This window comes from Furipterus horrens, unplaced genomic scaffold, assembly GCF_987537825.1.
Source record: "Furipterus horrens unplaced genomic scaffold, mFurHor1.1.pri manual_scaffold_3, whole genome shotgun sequence".
NCBI lineage: Eukaryota > Metazoa > Chordata > Mammalia > Chiroptera > Furipteridae > Furipterus > Furipterus horrens.
Window position 1 is genome coordinate 125,485,713 of NW_028327173.1, and position 23,065 is coordinate 125,508,777.

A 23,065-nucleotide genomic window follows, 5' to 3' on the forward strand; every position below is an offset into this window, starting at 1 on the left:
AAATGGGAGAATATATTCACTGATACTTCTGATAAGGGGTTAATTTCCAAAAATTATAAAAAATGCATACAACGCAAACAAAAAATCCAATTAAAAAATGGGCAAAGGACCTGAATAGACACTTCAACAGACATACAGATGGTCAATAAACATATGAAAAGATGTTCAGCATCAGTAATTATCAAAGAAATGAAAATTAAAACCACAATGAGATATGACCTCACACCTGTCAGAATGGCCATGATCAGTAAATCAACAAACAAGTGTTGGCAAGGATGTGAAGAAAAGGGAACCCTTGTGCACTGTTGGTGGGAATGAACATTGGTGCAACCATTGAGGAAATCAGTATGGAGATGTCTCAAGAAATTAAAAATGGAACTGCCGATGACCCAGTGATTCCACTTCTGTAAATATATCTGAAGGAACCCAAAACACTGATTTGAACGAAAATACGCACCCCTACTTTCATTGCAGCACTACTTATAATAGCCAAGTTTTAGAAGCAGACTCAGTGCCCATCAGGTGAGTGGATAAAAAAGCTGTGGTACATTTACATAATGGAGTACTATTCGGCTATAAAAATGAAGGAAATCTTATCTTTTGCAACAGCATGGTGGACCTGGAGAGTATTATGCTAAGTGAAATAAGCCAGTCAAAGAAAGACAAGTACCATATAATTTCACTTAAATAATAGACTCTAATGAACAAAAAAATAAAAAATAAAAATAATGTGTGGCAAGCAGAATTTTCATATACTGCTGGTGAGAAGGTAAAATAGCAAAAACACTTCAGATGATTATTTGAACTTTCTTAAGGAGCTTAGAAGTCCATAACTTTGAAAATGGGAAGACTGTAGATGAAATACTACTCAGCAATAAAAGAACAGACTACAGGTAAGTACTACTACATGAATGATTATAAAAAATGTTATCCTGAGTCAAAGAAATCAGATGGGGAAAAGGGGACATACTCTAGGATTCCTATAATATGACTTACTGGGAAGGGGAATAGACTAACTTTCTAGACTAAATGAAATCTTGTTTCATGATGGAGTGTGGATTATTCAACATTTGTCCAAAGTGGTGAAATAATATCATAAAACCAGAGCATTTCATCATATGCAAATTAACTTCAACTAAAAAACAGAATTAATAGGACAAAGGAGAAAAAGTACATTGTTTTTATGTTCTAAAGATACAAATGGAAAAGGTACTTGGTTTTAGGCATTCTGAATTTGAAGGGGCAGTACAATAACTTAAAAAGAAATGTTGAACTTCCAGCCAAGACGGAGGCTTAGACAGACACGCTGCGTCTCCCTCCACAACTGAGAAGGAATACAACTACCTCAAAACTAGAGACAACCAGAAGTTCCAGAAAATCAAGCTGCATGGAAGTCCAACAAACAAAGATATAAAGAAATACTCATCCAGACAGGTAGGAGGGACAGAGCCTGGGTGGAGAGGATGTGGTGGGGTGGTGGCAACAGCTGCAGCAGTGAAGGAGGCAGAAAGCACAGTCACACATTTTAAAAAGTAGGAAGGGACACCTGGGAAGCACTCCCAGCACCAAACCAGACCACACAGCTCACAGTCTTAGTACTGGGGAAAATAAAGCCTCATTGCTTCTGACTGTGCAGACCAGTGGGGGTTGGGGTGGAGAAAAAAACTGATAGCCTCTCAGTAGAGTCCGCTTATTTAAAGTGCTCCCAAGGTCCTAGAATGTCCGCAGATCCACCCACTCTGGGAACAACGGACAGGGCAACAGGCCATAGAGGCGCCAGTCCCATATGGAAGTAGGAGAAGTGCCTGGAAAAGGGGCAAATGCTAAGCAAGTGGCATTGTTCCCTCTCAGACCCCTCCCCCAGATATAGCACCACAACGTGGTGAAACGGGTCACCCATACTGACCAATACTTAAGGCTCCACCCCTTACAATGTCAAAGGTGCAACAGCTCTACCTAAGACACTGAGGCAAACAAACACAGGAGACTGTCAAGATGAGAAGACAGAGAAGTATGGCCCAAAAGAGGGAACAAATCAAGGTTCCAGTGGGAGGATTAAGTGATGAGGAGATAGCCAACCAAACATCTGAAGAGTTCAAAACACTGGTGATAAAGATGCTCACAGGCTTGACAGATATGCTTAAGTATAGCAGACGAATAAGGGAAGAAGTGAAGCCTATGCTAAATGAAACAAAGGAAAATCCACACAAAACCAATGGTGAAGGGAAGGAAACTGGGGTTCAAATCAATGATTTGGAACATAAGGAAGAAAGAAACAGTCAACCAGTACAGAATAAGGAAACAAGAATTGAAAAAATAAGGAGAGGCTTAGGAACCTCTGGGATAACTTTAACAATACCAACATCCGAATCATAGAGGTGCCAGAAGAGGAGGAAGAGCAAGAAATGGAAAGCTTAAGTGAAAAAATAATGAAGAAAAACTTCCCAAATTTGGCAAAGGAAATAGACATACACGTCCAGGAAGCACAGAGAGTCCCTAACAAGCTAAACCCAAAGAGAACCACACCAAGACATATCATAATTAAAAGGCCGAAGGTGAAAGACAATCTTAAAAGCAGCAAGAGAAAAGCAGAGAGTTACCTACAAAGGGGTGCCTATAAGATTATTAGCTGATTTCTCAAAAGAAACTTTGCAAGCAAGAAGGGACTGGCAAGAAGTATTCAAAGTGATGAAAAGCAAGGACCTACAACCAAGATTTCTCTATCCAGCAAAGCTATCATTTAGAATGGAAGGGCAGATAAAGTGCTTTCCAGACAAGGTAAAGCTAAAGGAGTTCATCATCACCAAGCCATTATTATATGAAATGTTAAAGAGACTTATTTAAGAAAAAGAAGACCAAAACTATGAACACTAAAATGACAACAAACTCACAACTATCAACAACTGGATCTAAAAAATAAAAACAAAATCCAACTAAGCAAACCAGAATAGGAACAGAATCACAGGTATGGGGATCATTGGAAGGTTATCAGCTGGCAGGGGGAAGGGGGAGAAATGGGGAAATGGTGCAGGGATTAAGGAGTGTAATCGGTTGGTACAAAATAGACAGGGGGAGGTTAAGAATAATATAGGAAAGGGTGAAGCCAAAGAACTTATATGCATGACCCATGGACATGAGCTAAGGGGGGTGGGATTGCTGGAGGGAAGGGGTTACTGAGCAGAGGGAAGCAAAGGAAAAAAAACTGGGACAACTGTAGCAGCATAATCAATAAAATATACTTTATAAAATTAAATAAATAAATAAATAAACGTTATAGCAGGCAGCAAAAATGCAGAATTAAACAGTGGTAGGGAAGGACATAGTTGGCCATTATAAAGATGTGACAATTGAAGCTATAATAATATAGGAAATCTACTGTCATGGCACCCAAGTGAAGAGTTTGAAAACAGAAGAGGCAGATAACACCATTAAATATTGGGAACCAAGGAAAAAGAAGGGTCACTATGTTTGGGAATCAGAAGGCCCTTGGTGACCCCAAAGATAAACAGAATATTAAGAGTAGAAGCAAAATATGGAGATATAAGGAATGACCCAGGAGTCAGAAAGTAGACTTACTAGAAATATATTATCGAGTTTAGTGTGGTAGTGAAAGCAGTGGTAGGGCTAGTTAAGATAGTGTAAGGCAGGGGGAAAGATTCAGGCAATAAAGGATAGATTCATTCATTCAACAAATATTTACTAAAGACCTACTGAGTGCCAGAAACTGAGCTGGGTACTATGAACATAAAAGTTTCACAAAACTGTGAAACTTCCCTTCACCTTCAAGCAGGGAAGACAGACATCAAATAATTGTGATGAATAATACAATTACACAGTGCAACGGAAGCAAATAGCAAACAGTTCTTCTTAGCCTAGGAAGCAGGCAGCATGTCCCTGTAGGACATTTCTGGTGAGACCTGAAGTATGAGAAGTTAGCCAGCTTGGCTGAGGAGAGGAGGGTAGTAGTAAAAAGAAGGGAGAATACCTAATAGGCAGCTAGCAAGGGCAAAGTCCCAGAGCTGAGACAGCAATATACCTTTGAGAAATGGAGAGAAATTCAGCATGACTGGCACATGGAGTGCTAAGAACAAGTGTCAAAACATGACATTAAAGATGTGGGCTAGATGGCAGTCATTTTAAAACAATCAAAGAGCAATGGGAAGTCACCAAAAACAATTTTAAGATAGGCAGTAATGAAATCAGATTTGCATTCTGGCTGCAGTATAAAAAAAAAGAGATCCACGTGGAAGAGTACAAGAAGCTAGAAAATGTTAAAAAACTTAGAATAAACAATCTAGGCAAGAGGTGAACTTGCATGGATGCAGAGCCTCTAGAGAAGGGGATGGAAAGGAGATCATTAAGACCGACTGAACAATGGGAAAACGGGTGGACTGAATGAGGAAGAGACAAGAGTCAATGACAACATCCAAGTTTCTGAAAGGCAAAAAGACAAATGATGTCATCATTCAATGATGAGAAGAATGGGGTGGGAGGTTGGGATGGGAAGATACGGACATACTGAATTTGAACTACCTATTAAACATCCAAGAATTGTCTAATAAACATATAGATATGAGTATGAAGCCCTAGAGAAAGAAGATGGCCTAGAATGATCCCTGAGAAACACCAATATTAAAGGCAGAGATAAATGCCTAGGTACTTAACAAGATGAGTGAGAAGGAGCAAAAAGGCAAGATAGCATGTGACCATGGAAATTAAAAGAGTAATATCTTTCTGAGGAAAAACTAAACTGATCAATAATATATGTTGAATGTTTCTGGTGTGCTGGACATTTACATACATCAGATAATTTAATCTTCATAACTCTATGAAGATAGTTTGTATTATCTACTTTTTATAGATGAAGAAATTGAAGTTAAGTAATTAAAAAGTTACATGTTAGATTTAAGAACTTGAGCTCTTACAATGATATACTTCTCTATGCAATATGAAGCAAAGAAAATGTTTGTGTAGTTAATTTTTTCTGTTGTTGTTTTTATTGTTGATACTATTACAGATAGTCCCCATTTCCTTACACTTTGCCCATGCCCACCAGCCCTGCCCCCACCTCCCGTGGCCTTCACCACACTATTTTCTGTGTTCACGGGCTATGCATGTTTTTTCTTTTTATATATTTTATCATATATACATAAAAAGTGTTCTAACTTTTAACCTGCTTACTTCAAGGAACCCAATGAAAGTCTCAATGTTAACTTTAAGGTAATTTGATTACAAGAAAAATAATAAAATGTAATTTTGTAATTGCTCAGATGTCTGAAATTTAAAATTATTTGCATATAAATCATCTAAAAAATAAACATTTGAGGAACTGACTTTCATAATAGATTTATCATTTCAAACAAATTAAACTAGCTTTATTAATAAGAAATCAAGAGAAGATATCTGAGATTAAATGCTTTTGGCTCCTCATTATACCATGTTTCAGCTTCTCTATAAGTGCTTCATTGTCATCCAACTTCAACTCGTTGACTTTATCTATCAGTCCTTCAATGTCACCCATACCTATAAAACCCAGAAAAGCAAAATTAACAGTTCACCTTGCATAACATTACATAGAATACATGCACATACATAATAACCCTGTGAGATAGGCTCTGTTATTTCTATTTCACTTTATAGATGAGAAGACAAAAGCTAGAGAGATTAAGTGACAAAGCTCAGGGTTTAATTCCACATTCCATGCTCTCTATTAATACCTGGAGACATCACAAAAGTTTTACTGCCACTACTGCTGCCATTACTACGACCACATATTTTTGTGTTGCGCTCTACGACTTTTCCAGAGAACTTGCACTCCTGTAGCTCATGTTCCCACTCTAACCATCATCCTTATTTCACAAGTGAGGAAGATAAGTCATAGAAGGAAATGATTTTCAGAACTAGTTACTGAGAGGGCAGGATTAAAATCCTAATCTGTCCTAAAGATCCACGCTATTTCTTGGATATTTGTGTGTTTCCCACCACCATACATACCAAGAAGTTTGCTAATGAAAGGCTGTGTTTTGAAAGGTTCAAAGTCATCTATATGTTCCCCTGTACCAATGAAAATAATTGGACTTTTTGTGGCAGCAACTCTGCAAAAAGAAAACATAAAAGAAAAACACATTTCTCACTTGTTTCCAAGCTAACTAGAAAAAGGTCCATAGCTCAAGTTTCTTTAACTAGTTAAAACAGAACTATGTATCAGAGCAACTCCAAAATTTTGTCTCTATTTAAACTTCTTTTAAAGAAGAGAAGAGATCATATTGGGTCCACCACTGGAACATATTTTAAATGATCAATAAGAAAGCCATAAACACACACACACACACACACACACACACACACACACAACCATATAAGCTTAAGATACAGTACAAGAGCATCAGTGATACTTACGCACTGAGAGCACCACCTCCTTTTGCATGGCCATCAAGTTTTGTCACTATTACTGAGGCTACATCTACTTTATCTTTAAAAGCCTTAGCCTGGGCTTCACAAGCCTGCCCAATGGAGGCATCCATCACATAAACAATGTTATCAGGTTGCTAGAAAATTTAAATAGAAAAGATACATAGTTTTACTGACCTTCAGCAATTTTATCATTAGAAGCTATGTAAAATATTTGTTATAAATAATTATCGTCAATAAAATATTTATTGAGAGAGTACTATGTATTGTCCTTGTGAGACTTACATTCTAGTTAGAGGAAACTGATAATAAATAGACAAATAAACATTTCAGATGTACAAAACAATTAAAATGCGATAGCGATAAAGAATATCAGCTTTGAGGTGTGGGAGACTTCCTTAGTAGTCAGGGAAGACCTCTCTAGAGATATCATTTGAGCAAAGGCCTACATAAATAGAAAAAAGTTATACAAAGATCTGAAAGAATTACATTTTAGGCAAAGAGCAAAAGTAAATCAGAGAAATAAAAAGCAGAAGAGTACACAGAAACCAAAATGAATACAATAGAGGTGAGGCTATTTCCCTTAGTTCTGCTCAACTAGGTCAAAATAATGGCATAGCTAAAAAGAAATTTATTAGCATTAACTATTAACCAAAAAATTTCTGCCTCCACCCCAATGGCAAAACATGGGCTTATAAATATGTGCTACAGATTACCTATAAACTGCTTCTTCTCCCCAAATTACTTCCATCACAATTTTATTTTCATAACGATTTTTATTTATTTACTTTTAGAGAGGGGGAAGGGAGGAAGAAAGAGAGAGAGAGAAACATCGATGAGAGAAACATCAACCTCTCACACGCCGCCAACCAGGGACCCAACCAGTAACCCAGGCACGTGCCCAGATCAGGAATCTAATCAGCAACCCCTGCGTTCACAGTATGAGGTCCAGCCAACTGAGCCACAGCAGTCAAGGCTCCATCACAGTTTTAAAGAGACACTAAATGATGGTTAATATTTTTAAATGCTTCATTTTGAAAATCTTTGAAAATTCATCTAAACTATATGTCTTATTCAATTTAAATATTTGTAGAAAGGAAATTCAACAGTTATCAAAGGTTAATTCTTAAATTTTTTGTTTGTTAAGTTTTCTCATCCATAGTAATAAGATGAATGAGCTGGGAAATTATTTTTCTGATAACTGCTCATGAAAATTTCATACTTAATGTAGAGAGTAAATCCTTGTCATAGAGATAAAGGTGTCCCAAACAAAAATCAATTACTTGGAATCTGTCTTACAGGCAAAAAATAATTTATACAGATCATACACTCAATCAGGGTTTACAATTAAGTAACCAAAGTCTTTATAACATTAAATTGAAGCTACTTACTATAGCATTAGCAACTTGAAGCATTTCTTCAAACAAAGAGTCTTCTTGTTTATGACGTCCACTTGTATCAACAATAATAATTTCAAAATTTTCATTTTTGAATTTCTCCACTCCTTCAGAGGCAATGATAACAGGATCCATTTCTGTATAGCTATTTAATATGGACAAATTATTTAACAACTGCAACAGCAAAATTTCCAAATACTAACAATTTCCAATTTCCAATATATTCTGGAAAAGTCATAATGATCTCAATTTCAATTTAGAAGAGTAAACTCTAATAAGTATTAAATATAGCAATTTAATTCTAGATCAGCATGAAGCAGTATCCAGTTGTCCAATTACAAAATCCTGTATGAATCTGCTGCATGTCTTTTCTGAATAAGTTGTTTTCTTTAATATTGTATTTTTTTAATACAGTAATTAAATTTATGTTACTTAAGTGTTTCACACATGTTTTTCCATTTAACACCCTTTTGTAAGCATTACAAAAACCATTAAATGTTCTTGTAAAACATGACTTTTAGGCTATACAGCATTCCATCAGATGGCTATGCTATCATTTATTAAATAAATGCCTTATTATAGGCCATTTAAGGTCTTTCCAATTTCTTGGTATTAAAAATACAGCCAATATGAGAAATACATTAGTGTTGTTTCTTTGAAATTGTTATGACACATTCCTACAGGTTGAACATGGATCAAATGGTCTGATCATTTAGATTTCTGGTTTTTAAAATGAAACTGTCTTCCACAAAGTTTAATTTCATTCCTATTTCACTGTATTTTCACAGTCCTCAAAAATCTTTTTTAATTTGAAAATCAAAAAATGAGATATTTTAATTTGTATTCTCTTGATTAGTGGCAACTTTTATACAGATCAATACTGTCAAATGAAAAGATATGTAATATAAAAAAGTTTTTTCCCAAAATTAACAACACAAATCAGCTAGAAATACATTTAATAAGAATATGTATGAGATTTAAATGAAGAAAATTACTGGTAAGGAAATAAAATTTTTTAACAAAAATGACATAGCAGCCCTGGCTGGTGTGGCTCAGTGGATTGAGTGTCAGCCTGTGACCCAAAAGGTCACCAGTTCTATTCCCAGTCAGGGCACATGCCTGGGTTGCAAGCCAGGTCCCCAGTTGGAGGTGTGCAAGAAGCAACCACACACTGATGTTTCTTTCCCTCTCTTTCTCCTTCCCTTCCACTCTTTCTAAAAATAAAATCTTTAAAAGAAATAAAAAATAATATTTAAATAAATAAAATCTTAAAGGAAAAAAAAAAAAAGACATAGCAGATTCCTAAATGGAACTATACAAATGTAGTAAAGATGTCAGTTCTCCCCTGAATTAATTGATTTCAAGGTAGTTCCAATCAAAATCTTGGAGAGATTTTTCTTTTTGAAACTTAGTAAAGAATTCTAAAATTTATCCAGGGAAATAAGCTAGTGAGAATAGGCAAGAAAATGTTGAAAAAGAAGATGCAGATTAGTTATTACCATATACTTTAAATATAAGATACAATTAAAATGTATAAATGTGCAAAGAAATATGATCAAAGATGTTCATAAGAGGAAAATTAATTATATACATGCATATAAAAGAATACAATGATGTGATAAAAAAGAATTAGCCTAAACAGTATAGTCTGTTACAGAATTCCTAAGATCCCATTTTTTTAGTAATTGTTTTAATGGAGTATAACATACATAGAAAAATCACACAAATTATCAACTCAATGAATTTTCACAAAGCAGACACACCCAGATCAAGAAACAACTCCTCATTCCCTCCCAACAGTAAATCACTATTTTGCCATGAGATCCCCTTTTTAATAAACTCTATGTTGGTATATTCACATATAAGAAAAATGCACTATTTTAAATGTTTGTTTTGGTAAGTTAGACAAATTTACATGATGCATATAACCACTTTCACAGCAATCGAGGTACAAAGTACTGTAAGATTCCATTTCAATTTCAAACTATCTGTCTATCACCCTGGCTGGTGTGGCTCAGTGGTTGGAGCACTGTCCCTTCCCCATCAGGGCACATGCCTAGGCTGTGGATTCAGTCCTGGGTCAGGGAGCGTGTGAGAGGCAAAACCAACAGACGTTTCTCTCCCTCTCTTTTTCCCTCCCTTCCCCTCTCTCTAAAAGAAAAAAGAAAAGAAAACAATCTATTTATCTAACTATATCTGTGTGTTCTTTTGTACAGCCATTGAAACCAAGCATGGATGGACATGCTAAAAACTGGTAACTGGGAAATGAACCTGTTAGTACTTGCACTTCTTTAATTGAAAACTTTTAATTAGAATAGTTTCTTTTTAAGATTTTATTTTTAGAGAAAAGGGAAAGGAGGGAGAAAAACATCAATGTGTGGTTGCCTCTCATGCACATCTAACTGGGGACCTGGTCCCCAACCCAGGCATGTGCCCTGACTGGAAATCCAACCCGTGACCCTTTAGGTTCACAGGCCAACACTCAATCCCTGAGCCACACCAGCCAGGGCTAAAAAAGTGTTTTTTTAAAAGACAGGACAAATTATATAACGGTTCTGTACCTATCACCTCCCCCCACTAAATGCTATATATGTATATTTAACATTGCAGATATAGTTCAAGTTCTTCCCCAGTCCCATTCCCTTCTGCCCTTAAAGAGGAAACAAAGCTCACTAATACTTTAGTCCATATATGGCATGTTTTTTTTAAGTTAAATGAATAAAGGAGAGATTATTTATTAAATGGTATGGAGCATACTGGTTAAAAATTAATGCTCTGGCTTTGGCCAAAAGTTCAAGTAATTATCAACTACATTATATCATTTGCAAATTTTGAACCCTACAGATAAACTGATATGTCCCTTGATTTCTTAATTATATTAGAAACAGTTCTTATCCTAAAAATAAAATTCCTAACATTGTTTTTTGATATAGCTGTTAGAAATTATCATAAAAAATAACTAAAAGAAAAAAATTTTAAATAAAGAATATTTCATAGCCAAAGTTCACTAGCTTTTTTGGTAAGCCAAAAAGGAGAAGGATAGGACTAACAAAGAAATGTCATCTATTTAACTACCTCAAATTTTAGCTTCTTTAAACTTTCTTTCTGAGGGCATAATAAACCATTTACATTAATAAAGTTAAGAAAAATGCTATTTCCTCAAACAAGTCCTTCTACATTCCATCTAGACTCATTTCTTTTTTTTCCCCATTACCATTTACCCCTTTTATACCCCCTCACCCTGTGATCACCACACTGGTGTCCATGTCCATGAATCCTTTTTCCTTGATCCTCCAACCCCTGCCCCTGCCAGGAGCTGTCAGCCAGCTCTCTACCTATGAGGCGGTCTCCATTTGCCTGTTAGTTCAGTTTGTTCATTAGATTCCACATATGAGTGAAATCATATGGTATTTGTCTTTCTCTGACTGGCTTATTTCACTTTGCATAATGTTCTCTAAACCCATCTATGCTGTCACAAAGAGTAAAATTTTCTTCTTTTTTACAGCTGAGGAGCATTCCATTGTGCAAATGTCCCATAGTTCTTTTATCCACTTATCTACTGATGGACACTTGGGCTGCTTCCATATCTTGAGGGTTCATTTCTTTTAATTAATCACTACAACATACACAAACTACCAAACAGAATAGTAATGTATAAAATAAACAATAGTAATGATCAGAATCTCTGAGGTACTGGTAGATTATAAGCCATTTTAAGATGATTGAATTTTTTAAATGATGTACTAAAGAATGAGACAACATGGATCACCACTGTGTGTTTAATCAAGGAATGCTCCAGATAGGTCTTGACAGAAACAATAGGAATAGCAAAGCAGAAGGAGGTCAGAAAGTATGCAAAGGCAGGATGATAAGCAGTCAAGGCAGAATTAAAAATTAAATCAAGCAGGGTGAATCAGAAGAGTCATGTTATAATAAACTTAACAATTTATTCATTGTATCCCAACTTTGTTCCAGAGAGGACTTAAGTTTATAAGTATAGATTATAATGTGACCAGATAGCATAAAATAAAGACAGACAAGATGAGGCAGTTAAGTATCAAAATAAAAAATAAAACTCACCTTCCATAGAATGGAATTCTTGCTTTAGTAGCATTCTGTTTTAGTTGGTCAAAAGCCCCTATGAGATAAAGAGTTAATGAGTCCTCAACCTTAAAAATAAAAATTACAGAAAACAAATCTTCAAATTTCAACGTATTACCTGCTCTGAATGTGTCTGCACATATCAAACAGGTCTTCCAACCTTTCCTCTGGTAATAATAAGCTAACTGGGAAAGGAAGAATTAAAATATATAATATCAATAAATACAAATTATTATATATTTTTGTTTATCCTTGTTATTTAAGGAATTAAGTAAAACTACTCATATTCTCCTAAAAGTAATATTATTAAATTTTGAATACAGCAAATTTCCTAAATACACAGTTTAAATTCTGTCATACAGTCACATTCAAGGAATATAAGATGATCAAGCAACAAATGACTGCAGTAAAAAAATGTTAACTGCTATTAGTGTTAATTAAGTATAAATAATAACATAATCATTTAATAATAATCCTTTCTTTTCCCCTAAAATATAACATAGTTGATGCTTGTGAAATAAAATGTAACAAAGCTGAGGCACCCAATTCTGAAGGAAAGGGCGGCATAATGAATTAAAAATTAGCATAAGGATATGCAAAATGAAGATCTGTATTATGCTGGGTAAGACCCTGTGAAAAAGGGAGTCTTGAGCCATAGGAGATCAGGTAAACTTGCCATTTTTTTTTTTTCCTCTAAAAAACCATATACTCATCTCCTTAAAGGACAGGAAGTCTTTTTGGTAAAAGAAATAGCATAGTTATACTGAAGTCTATCATTCTTACAAGAGAGACTATGGGATTACTTTTTCCTATCCTATAAAAACCTATTACAAATACATAATAGATACATCAAGTAAAACAAAACCATAAAGCAACAACACTATAAAGCCTGGTTTTAACATAAAATTTGATTTATACAAACATCTTCTCCATGGCTTTATTTTAAAATTAAGTGTAATTTACCTTTGAACATGTGGTAGTTTTACCACTCCCTTGCAGTCCAACAAACATGATCACGTTTTGTTTTCCTTTAGTGGGTGTCCATGCTTTAACTCCCGGGTCTACAAGCTATATTCCAAAAATAAACATAAAATCAGGTTAACATATGCTTATATTCAAAATCCCTCTAAAACTTTTACACTGTAAGAATAACTTAAGGACATTTGGTATAAAAGGCAAACATAATTCTACCATTCTAATACAACTCTATTTCCCTTTGTATACACATAGTGAAATTTAAGAACTTAGAATAATTCATGGTGAAGTCATAAGCAAGCTTATACTTTTTAGAGTAAGGATCTCAAAACATTTTTTAGGACAAAGTAGAATGTGAATAAAATGTCAGAGCAAGTCTGAGCCAAAGGGGCAAACTACATCAACCCTGCAGAAATATAAAAATATATGTAAAGGCCACAAATTAATTTTTAAATTTCTAATAATGGTATTTTAAAATCAAAATTATTGATATTAATTTTAGTATTCAAACTTTAGTATACATCCAAAATATTAACATTTCAACATGTAGTCCACAATTAAAAAATAAGGTATCTTAATACTCCCTTTTCCCATACTAGGTCTTCAGATTTGACATGTATTTCATTTATAGCACATTTCAATTTGGACTAGCCATATTACAAAAGTGCTGAATAACTGCATGTGGCTAATGGCTACAATTATTGAGACAGCACCTATCTTAATGTTTAATTTGACATGTTTATGTATGAACAAAATTACAAATGACATGTGAAGACTTTCCAAGTCAGCCCAATGTCAAATTCTCCAATGCCGAAGATCTACTGTTATATAAATTCACTCCATTTAGAGGATTAGTAAAAAATAATCACCAATTTTATAATGTCAGTGGAAAATTAACTTTCACATATGAACAGTTTCCAAAGTAACAAACTGACTCATTTACAAGTCAGTTATTTGGAGCTTGAAACATGTATCTCCATGTAATAATAAAGCCATAATAATAGTTAATGCCCTAAAACAGAGGTTGGCAAACTATGTGTATAAAAAGTTTTATTGGAACATAGCAATGCCCATTTATTTACTGCTCTTGTGCTACAACAGCAGACCTGAGTAGCTGCAACAGAAACCATATAGCCCACAAAACCTAAACTATCTAGTGCTTAAGAGGGAGTTTGCCAAGCCCATGCTAAAGGATACTATGAAAGTCGCACAATCCATTTTATACCTGAATTTCAAGGAAAGCCATGTGGAGAGAAGGGAGGAAAATAACACATTTTGCCATCTCTTTCCCAGGCACAGGTCTAGCCTTAAGCAAACTTCTGAAATAGGTAAAATCTATTTTAAACATAAATCCACAGACCTTGTCAGGTAGCTCAGTTAGAGCATCATCTCAATACACCAAGGTTGCAGGTTCGATCTCCGGTCAAGGCACATACAAGAAGCAATCAATGAGTGCATATAAAGGTGGGATAACAAATCGATGCTTCTCTCTCTTTCTCCCCTTTCCTCTTTCTCTCCCCTTTCCACTCTCTAAAATCAATAAATAAAAATTTTAATAAACAAATAAATCCACTCTCTTCCCTACTAGATCCTTTCAGAACACTGTTGCTACCCTACATTTACATTCTCTACATCTCATGGCCAAATCAGCTCTCTATGAACCTACTATATGCATTTTACTGAATTATTATTTTATAAATCTACTTTTTCAGCTGCACCTTCTGATAGTACTGAACTTTTTAGTCTTAGGGTTACATTATAATCATGGTAGTTTAAAGGTTAGCTGCAATGAAACGTGGAATCTGAAATCGTATAAACTTTCATACTCTAGTACAGTGATTTTCAACCTTCTTCACCTCATGGCACACATAAACTACTTACTAAAATTCTGTGGCACATCAAAAAAAATATTTTTTGCTGATCTGACAAAAAATAGGTATAATTTTGATTCACTCACACCAGGTGTCTAGTGTTGTGTTTGCTGTTGTCATTTTTATTTGACAGTCTAAAGGAAAAGAGGTTAGAACTCCTGACTAGTCAGGTATTTCATGTTTTAAAAATTCTTGTGCCACACTGGTTGAAAAATCACTGCCCTATTACATTAAAATCTGTTATTGTATCTTGTACTTTGCAAGAACCTTATATTGGTGTGTGATTTTCTAACTACATACATTAGTCATTTTGAAAATATTGGGGTTCACATTCACTATACACCATCAAATAACTTTATTAATATCAATACCAATTTCATCAGAAAAGTAAATATTAGGATACTGTCAAACTCATGGTACAGATATAATAAATTTCTTGTTTTCACTTGAAAGCTTGAATTTTATCACTGGCCACAATATTGTTAGTGATTTGCCCTAAAGTAACTGGCTTACTTTATTTACTTTGGAGAAAATATCTGCCAAATGCCCATCAAGGACATTCTTTTTTTTTAATTAAAAAAAATTATTGATTTTACAGGGAGAGAAGAAGGGAGAGAGAGAGAAACATTGATTTTTGTTCCATGCATTTATGCGTTCATTGGTTGTTTCCTGTATATGACCTGACCGGGGATCAAATCCGAAACCTTGGCATATCAGGACAATGTTCTAACCAACTGAGCTACCCAGCCAGGGCCATCAAAGACATTCTTAAGTGAAATTGGCATTTTTTATTTTTTTATTTTTTACTGCAAGTGTGTATTAGCAGAGTACAATGATTACCAGTATAGTTTGGTGCCATTGTTTTGATTCATACTAAGGAGTTTTACCCAATGGTTTTACCCACAATTGCTTTTGCCCCATCAATGCAAATATCAACATAGTAAAAGAGACAAAAAAGGCAAATAATGTCTTAGTGTTATTGTGAGAAGTTTGACCTTACGTTGTACACCACTGCTCTGGACCATAAGCTTCTGAGTATAAAGACAAGTCTTACTGATCTCTGTTATAAGCAGCATTTGGTACACTGCCTGGAATAAGGCATATACTCAACAAATACTTCTTAATGAAGTGCCTGATGCTCCAGAATCACCAACAGATGCCAATCCCTAAAAATAACAATTTTTACTCACCCTGTGCTCACCTCAGGTGCTACGGAAAGCAATCTGGAAATAATGTGAGCAGTCCTACACAAGGAATTTGGAGATCAGACCTGGGTCCGCCACTTACTAGCTATCTTACTTTTCTCAACTGCAAACTGAGAAGTATGACTGGATAAACCCTCTGATCCCTTTCAGCTCTGAATTTCCTTGTTTATTAATTAGTCTACATAACTAAACTAAAATGACATAGCCATCTGAGATAACCAGGCTTTTGCAAAGTATTTATCAGCTCTGCAGGAACCAAAGGAGTAAATGAAGCTAATCACACAACATAGGGAAAAATACTAGGAGACCACTAGGGACATTGGTTGCTCTTAAAAAAAAGTTTTTTAGTTTCTTCTTTTTTTCCTCCCCTACCATTAGATCCATTCATATTTTTTAAAGCTTCAAGATTTTCACCATAATTTTTATGGACCACAGCAGCAAAATCAGTTCTAAGGTGAGACAGGGTAATATTTACTACATAGGTTATATTTACTACATGCAAAACAAAATTTTGCTAATTCAAAATTACTCATAATCTAGGCAAGAGTTAGGATAGTTGGTCTTTTCAAAGGGAATTCTGTACACAATGAACAGTGTAGAAAAGAACATTTTCCCAGAATGACTTTCTATACAAAAGCAGGACCTTTGATAGGCAAAACCTGATATTAACTTTTTGTAACATGGCTTTGGAATTTTTCACAGGAATAGTATTGGCCTTCATATCTGTACTCAGAATTTTATATTCAGAAAAGTCTATAATGAAAATAAGCCACTTTTGATGTTAATAATCCTCAACAGTTTTTATATAGATGAACAGTCTATAAAAACACAAAAAAGTATTCTGAAATAGTATCCCTGTTTGTATTTTTATCCATTGAGTCTATAGAGAATCATAGCAGTCTTAATATACTTTTACCTTCACAAGTTCTTTAAATACAGCATGCTGAATCATTTTTCTTTTGTTAAGACCAGATGCCATCTCCTCAAGATCAATAGCAGACCTTCAAGATGAGAAAAGCCAGTTAACAGACTTTAAAAAAGAAGTTTCTGCCCCAAAGAATGTAGGACCATTCAATTATTCATATTAATAGCCTTCTAATTAACATGCATATAATTACTACAAAGCCTATACCATAGAGAATTTACCATGAAATATTAGATGCAAGACCTTGGTTAGTTTTGCAAGGCTCTCTTTCTTTTAAATCTAAATATTAATTTGTCTTCCTATCACTGCAAAGAATTAATTTTATTTATTTGTCTTGCAGCATATATACTTTAGATATCCTTACACGTAGCAGAAAATAAGACTAATTTCTCTAGTCCTACATGTTTAAATGCTAGGAGTTTTACATTTATTATCCAGTCTGATAATATGAAAATGAAGGATGGCCTGAGCATGACAAGGGCTAGGATTCAAGCAGTTAACTGAGTTGCCTGCATTATTCTATGTGTCCTGCCCCAGTCAGTGCCCCCCTCAATAAGCACAAAAACTGAGACCACACTTTATTCCTTCATTCAATTTTGGAAAAAGAAACCAAAAGTGAAACAAGAGAGAAGACAATTCTCCAATAATGAAGGAGACTGACTAATGCCATCTTGAGCCTGAAGAGGATAAAATGGCACTACTTTTCTATAAAGAATCTAAAATGTTAAAAAGCTTTTATATTAAAATACTATACAGTATATGATTGAATCCATCCAAATACAGTAGTAAAATGGAAAGAAATCCATAATTAAATGAAAGCCACATGTAGTTTATTTTTTGAACAATCGTTATGAAAACATACTATACACACAAACCTCTAACACAGGAGTTCGATTCTTTTCCAGTGTTGTGTAGCAGAAACATTTCATGATATAGCAGACTTTTCTAGTTAGCTCTTCATCCCAGTAAACTAAATTTAGTTTTGCCTGTTTTATTACCTAATTAATTGAACTTACTTCACATTTTCTCTTAGTTGTTTCACTAGCTTAATATTAACATCTGCTTCCAATAATGCTGTACATACTTCTTTTAGCATAGCATTTAATACCTGCAAATAAATAATAAAAATTTAAAACACTCAGTGTGTCATTTCAATCATGTAAAACAAGAGTTGATCAGCCATCATACACTACCATAGCTTAATAAAAACAATATTACACTACTTGAGGAACAAAAAGTTTTTGTTAGAGAGATCACCTTATTAAATATCTAGTCTGTTTGTCAAAATAAGACATTCAATTTAGTTTTATTCAACTAAAAATTATAATTTTATTCCTGTTGAAAAGTAATAATAAAGACAATATACAAGCCAAAGAAAGTTACTACATAATAGTGTTGCCATTGAAGTTTTCTATGTCACTAAACATCTCCTGTTGCTAATACACACACTTTATATTCACAATATCTGCTTAACTGGACTAGCATGGAGGAAAATGTAACAAAAGAAAGCAATACAGTCTGATCTAACAGTTTTACTATTTCCATTGAGAACAGAGGAACAACATGAAAAGAAAACACTGCTCCCCTAATAACTCACTATCATCACATATTTGTTGAGTGGTAAGGCATTGTGATTAAAAAACCATAAACTATAGTCTTAAGAAAATATGAGGTTTTCGCTGCTCATATAAATAAGTGTTTATACACTAGCTCCATGGGGGCAGGGTTTTTAGTCCATTTTGTTCACTGCTGTATCCCTGGTACCAGCAAAAATGTAGGCCTTCGAATACTTCTTGAATGAACTCTCATCTTCAACTTCAGACGTCCTAAAAAACTTACCAGATTTCTCTATCCTTCATGAAAGGGATCTGATAAAAATGGAGCTTATCTTTCATTAGAGGGATTTCTTCTTGTTAATTCCCTAGCAGCACAGTACCAAGAACAGAAAAGCTACCAGTTCAAGCAACAGCTATTATTCTACTTCCCACCAACCTTTTCTCCTTAGCTTCTTTTTCCTTTACCATAAACACAAAGCTATCTTTTATTTATCCTGAGTTCCAAAGATTAAACAATGGTTTAAGTTATGATTACTTAATAATGATTATTAGAAAAAGCCCTGGGTGAAGAATTAGAGAAAAGATTCTAATCCTGGTTCTTCCAATAAACAAACACATGAAACTGACTTTCTGTTGCTATTAAATGAGAGGCTGAACAAACTGAGCTCAAAGATGGTCCCAAGATTATTTAATGGCATTAGATTACTGTGTTGATATCGAATTCAACATCAGAATTCTTTCAAACCTCCAAATTAGAAAGTACTCTTTAAAAAATTGTTTACACTATTACAGATGTCCTCCATCTCCCTCCCCCGAAAGTACTTTTTATCTATTATTGAATTTGATTCTTAAAACCATCTTGTAAGGCAAATGCTACTTTCTCATATAATATATTAAGGAATATGAAGTTGACTTGTCCAAATTTCTATCACACAGCTACTAAGTAGGATGCTGCTAAACAAGGTCTTCCAAAACCAAATTCAGTAGTTTTCCATTGGTACCACAAAACATAAAGTATTCTTGTGGGTTATAATCACATTTTTTCAACTGACAAACCATTAAAATACAATGACTGGGGGGAAATGGGAGAAAGAAGAATCTTAAAACAATAAAGCCAAGAAGAAGATTTTAGATATACAAGGAGTCAGCTTACAAAATGTCAAATGAAACCTTCAGAGAAAATAAATCAAAGTAGTTAAAATGAAAACATTAGCCTTATATAAGAATGTTAAATAAAAGTCAAGGAGAAAAAGTCTTCTTGGTCTAGCCAAGAAGAAAGAAGCAGGATGCTGAAATTTTAGGCCTATGTCAAGAGAAAAAGCAAGAATATATTTCCAGATCTAAGCCATTTTCAAAATATAAAATGTATGTCACTTTTCATTTAAGTTAAAGGTTTATTCTAATTCTTTATAGAAAGTGGACACTCAAAAAAAACTAATATATCCATTTTAAGTTTTTATCTACACATATTAAATCAACATCAGTATAAATATATACATAGAGATTACTAATAATCCAACTCCCCAATGCTAGTGATGATGTGCAATACTGTACTACATATTTCACGTATTTTACATACCTCTTCATTGATAATGGTGGCATTGCTCAAAGAGCGTAATGCTGATGTTATTTTTCTTCCAAGGTCTGCTAGTACCATCTTGAAGGCTTTATGATGTAATTACAAAAAAATCTAGGAAGAAAAAAATTAAAAAAAAACATTTGAAAATAATCAATACCAGTTCCCCCAGTTGTAGACTTCTAAAGAAGAATATTTAAGTTCAAATTAAAGTATCTAATATTTAGATACTATTTTTAACTTAATTCTTTTTTCTTAATATATTTTTTATTGATTTTATTTACTTGTTTTTAGAAAGAAGGGAAAGGCAGGAGAGAGGGAAACATGAACATGTGGTTGCATCTCATGCGCCCCCAACCAGGGACATGGCCCGCAACCCAGGCATGTGCCCCAACCGAGAATCAAACCTGAGACCCTCTGGTTCACAGGCCGGCGCTCAATCCACTGAGCCACACCAGCCAGGGCTAATATTTACATATTATTAACTTCAACTTCTATAGTTCAAAACAGTCTGGTCCAAAGTTAAAGCTGCCATTTGGTTATGATGCCTTATGTTTGAACACCTAATTGGAATATTCTATACAAATCAATAAACCCAACATCTCATATAATATGTTTTATCTAAAATTAAACCTGTTCTCATTTTGGACATACTTGTGAGTATGAGTAACTGATGGATCATGTACATTTTTAAGTGAAAAACAAGAGAAAAAAAAGAAGGAAAAAGGTAAATTCTCCACCCGGGAATATTGTCTAATTTAGTATGCTGAAGAACTTTTTTTCAATTATTTTAATTCATGATCTAAACAGAACAAACAAACCCACACACAAAAAGCAGAAGTTTTATTTCATAAATCACTTAATAGTTTTCACACACATTACATTATCATTTTATTCTTCTAACAAGCAAGAGAAGTGGTATATTATTAATCTCCTGTGTTAAAGCTGTTCTTAATTCCCCAATTCTAAGCCAAGAAAACTTCAAAGGCTCTTTCCAGCTCTAATATGTTATGGTTTTATAAAGTGTGTAGATGTACCTACTACATGTTAGTAAGGATGCAAAGACTTATGGATGGTAAACAAGAAAATATGACTTGCAGTTCCTGCTCTCAAGTTCATTATTTCCTAGCTGGCAAGACAAGGCACGTATATCAACAGCAAAATAAAATATTAAGAGAATTCCTCTTGCCTGACTGTCTTCAAACTGGGACGTTAGCTCTTCCTAGATCTCAAGCCGCCAACCTTGGGACTGGAACTACACCACTGCTCGGCTCTCCCTGTCTCCATTTTATTGACTCACCCGGTGGATCTTGGGACTGTCACCCTCCAAACTCACATGAGCCAATTCCTCATAATAAACCTCTTTTTATATGTGTGTACAGACATCCTTCTGGGTCCCTTTCTGGGGAGAACCTTGACTAATATCAGGAAAGTACTAGTTCAAAGCTAGCAATAAGAATTTATGGTCAACTACCAATGATTATTTCTATAAAAACTCAAAGGAAGCAAAAACAGTCTCAAGTAGACAGAACAGGATTTATAGGCTGAATATGAATTTCATCTTGAAATATGAGTAGAATTTGCATAAGTGGAGAAGAGGGCAAAGGGAATTTGAAGGTGAAATGGCACAAGCAAAAATGCAGACATGGAAAAGCCTGGGACGTGTACTTATACCTTATGCATGCACTGTACTTATAGATTATTGAGTATTATTTGGGGGACAGTAAATAAAACATTTTGGTCAGGACAGAGAGGTATATAGTTAGAAAGAAATACAGGTTGTAAAAGCTCTAAAAACCAGGTTACGAAATCAATTTTCCAACATTGCAATATTGGCAGGAAAGTTCATTGCTCAAAACAACTGTTTTGGTAACTCTTCCAAGCTAATATAGTCTAATTTAGTTAACGAAGATGATCTTGACTAAATCTTATCTATAGAGTATGTAAGAGGTTAAAAATAAGAGAAAAGGGAGGAAAAAGAGCTGATCATTGAAGACAGGGAAAGTGGAGAGATAAGGGGAGTCAAAAGAAAAGGAAAGGGAAAATGCACTCAAGGACCAATCACTGGTAAAGACATTCTAGGTTGAACTTTAAACTAAACACTACCTTTCCACTCAGGTAAAATTTTGTAATTTGGAACCTAAAAAATTACTACAAATACTTGATGAAAATGAAAAAAAAAATGTGCTTACCATAAACTTTTTACAATTACATGCTTACTTAACTTGAAAGTAAACTTTTTATTTCTTACCCCATACTTGTTATGCTAAATTATTATTGCTCAAGTAAATATGTATTCTTCAGGTTAAGAAATAAGATTCAGATGTTTCAGTTCATCTCCTTTATCACACACTGCGTTACCAGGAGTGATATACTGTAATATTAATTATGACACCACAGTTAACTTAAAAGATAATGTCATAACAGATCATCCTCCATTTTAAAAAGCTGTACGAGTTAACTCAAAAATAAACCTACTTTCCCCTGTTGACTGGCTCTTTAAAAAAACAAAAACAAAAACAAACTGTGAGGTTTCCCAACACACTTTTTTTCTTATGTAAGTACTAATTGGCAACGTATTTTTAAATATATTTGCCTGATTATAAAAACCTGTACTTAAGTAGAGGGATAGTATTTAATATCTTTTACTTATACAGTATTTCCTCTGCAATTTCCAAGGATGTGTTTCTGAAAACTCTGGTGTTAGGATTCTGCTCAAAACCTCAACAACTTCCCATTTCACGCAAGGGGGAAGTCCTTAGGATGAATGGACTGTAAGGTACTCCCGGACACACACATACACACACACAAACACATGCACACACTTGACTGGAAATCACACTGACCTTGCTGTTGATGCTGCACTTTTTCACCTCAGGGCCTTAGTACTGGCTGGCATACTCTTCCCCTGTTGACAATTTAGCTCCCTCCCTCGTCTCCTTCAGATCACTGTCCAAATGCAATTTCTCAATAAGATCTTCCCTAATCACTTGTTAATAATTGCAAACCCTGACCCTTTATTTGTTCTCATTGTTCTATTACCAATTC

The 23,065-nt window shown here is 34.5% G+C and overlaps 1 protein-coding gene across 2 annotated transcripts in view; it reads right to left on the bottom strand.

Moving 5' to 3' along the window:
* Positions 1-23,065, bottom strand: part of SRP54 (signal recognition particle 54) — a 45,104-nt gene that overhangs the window by 12,771 nt on the left and 9,268 nt on the right. For both annotated transcript variants that reach the window (XM_090270143.1, XM_090270142.1), the window contains exons 2-11: positions 20,021-20,131; positions 17,902-17,993; positions 16,877-16,961; positions 12,873-12,977; positions 12,028-12,094; positions 11,889-11,946; positions 7,803-7,953; positions 6,400-6,548; positions 5,995-6,095; positions 5,437-5,523 (exon numbers count right to left, since the gene is read on the bottom strand). In XM_090270143.1, the coding sequence (XP_090126269.1) occupies positions 5,437-5,523; positions 5,995-6,095; positions 6,400-6,548; positions 7,803-7,953; positions 11,889-11,946; positions 12,028-12,094; positions 12,873-12,977; positions 16,877-16,961; positions 17,902-17,993; positions 20,021-20,098 (973 nt within the window). In that variant the 5' untranslated portion in view covers positions 20,099-20,131. The remainder of the gene's footprint in view (positions 1-5,436; positions 5,524-5,994; positions 6,096-6,399; positions 6,549-7,802; positions 7,954-11,888; positions 11,947-12,027; positions 12,095-12,872; positions 12,978-16,876; positions 16,962-17,901; positions 17,994-20,020; positions 20,132-23,065) is intronic.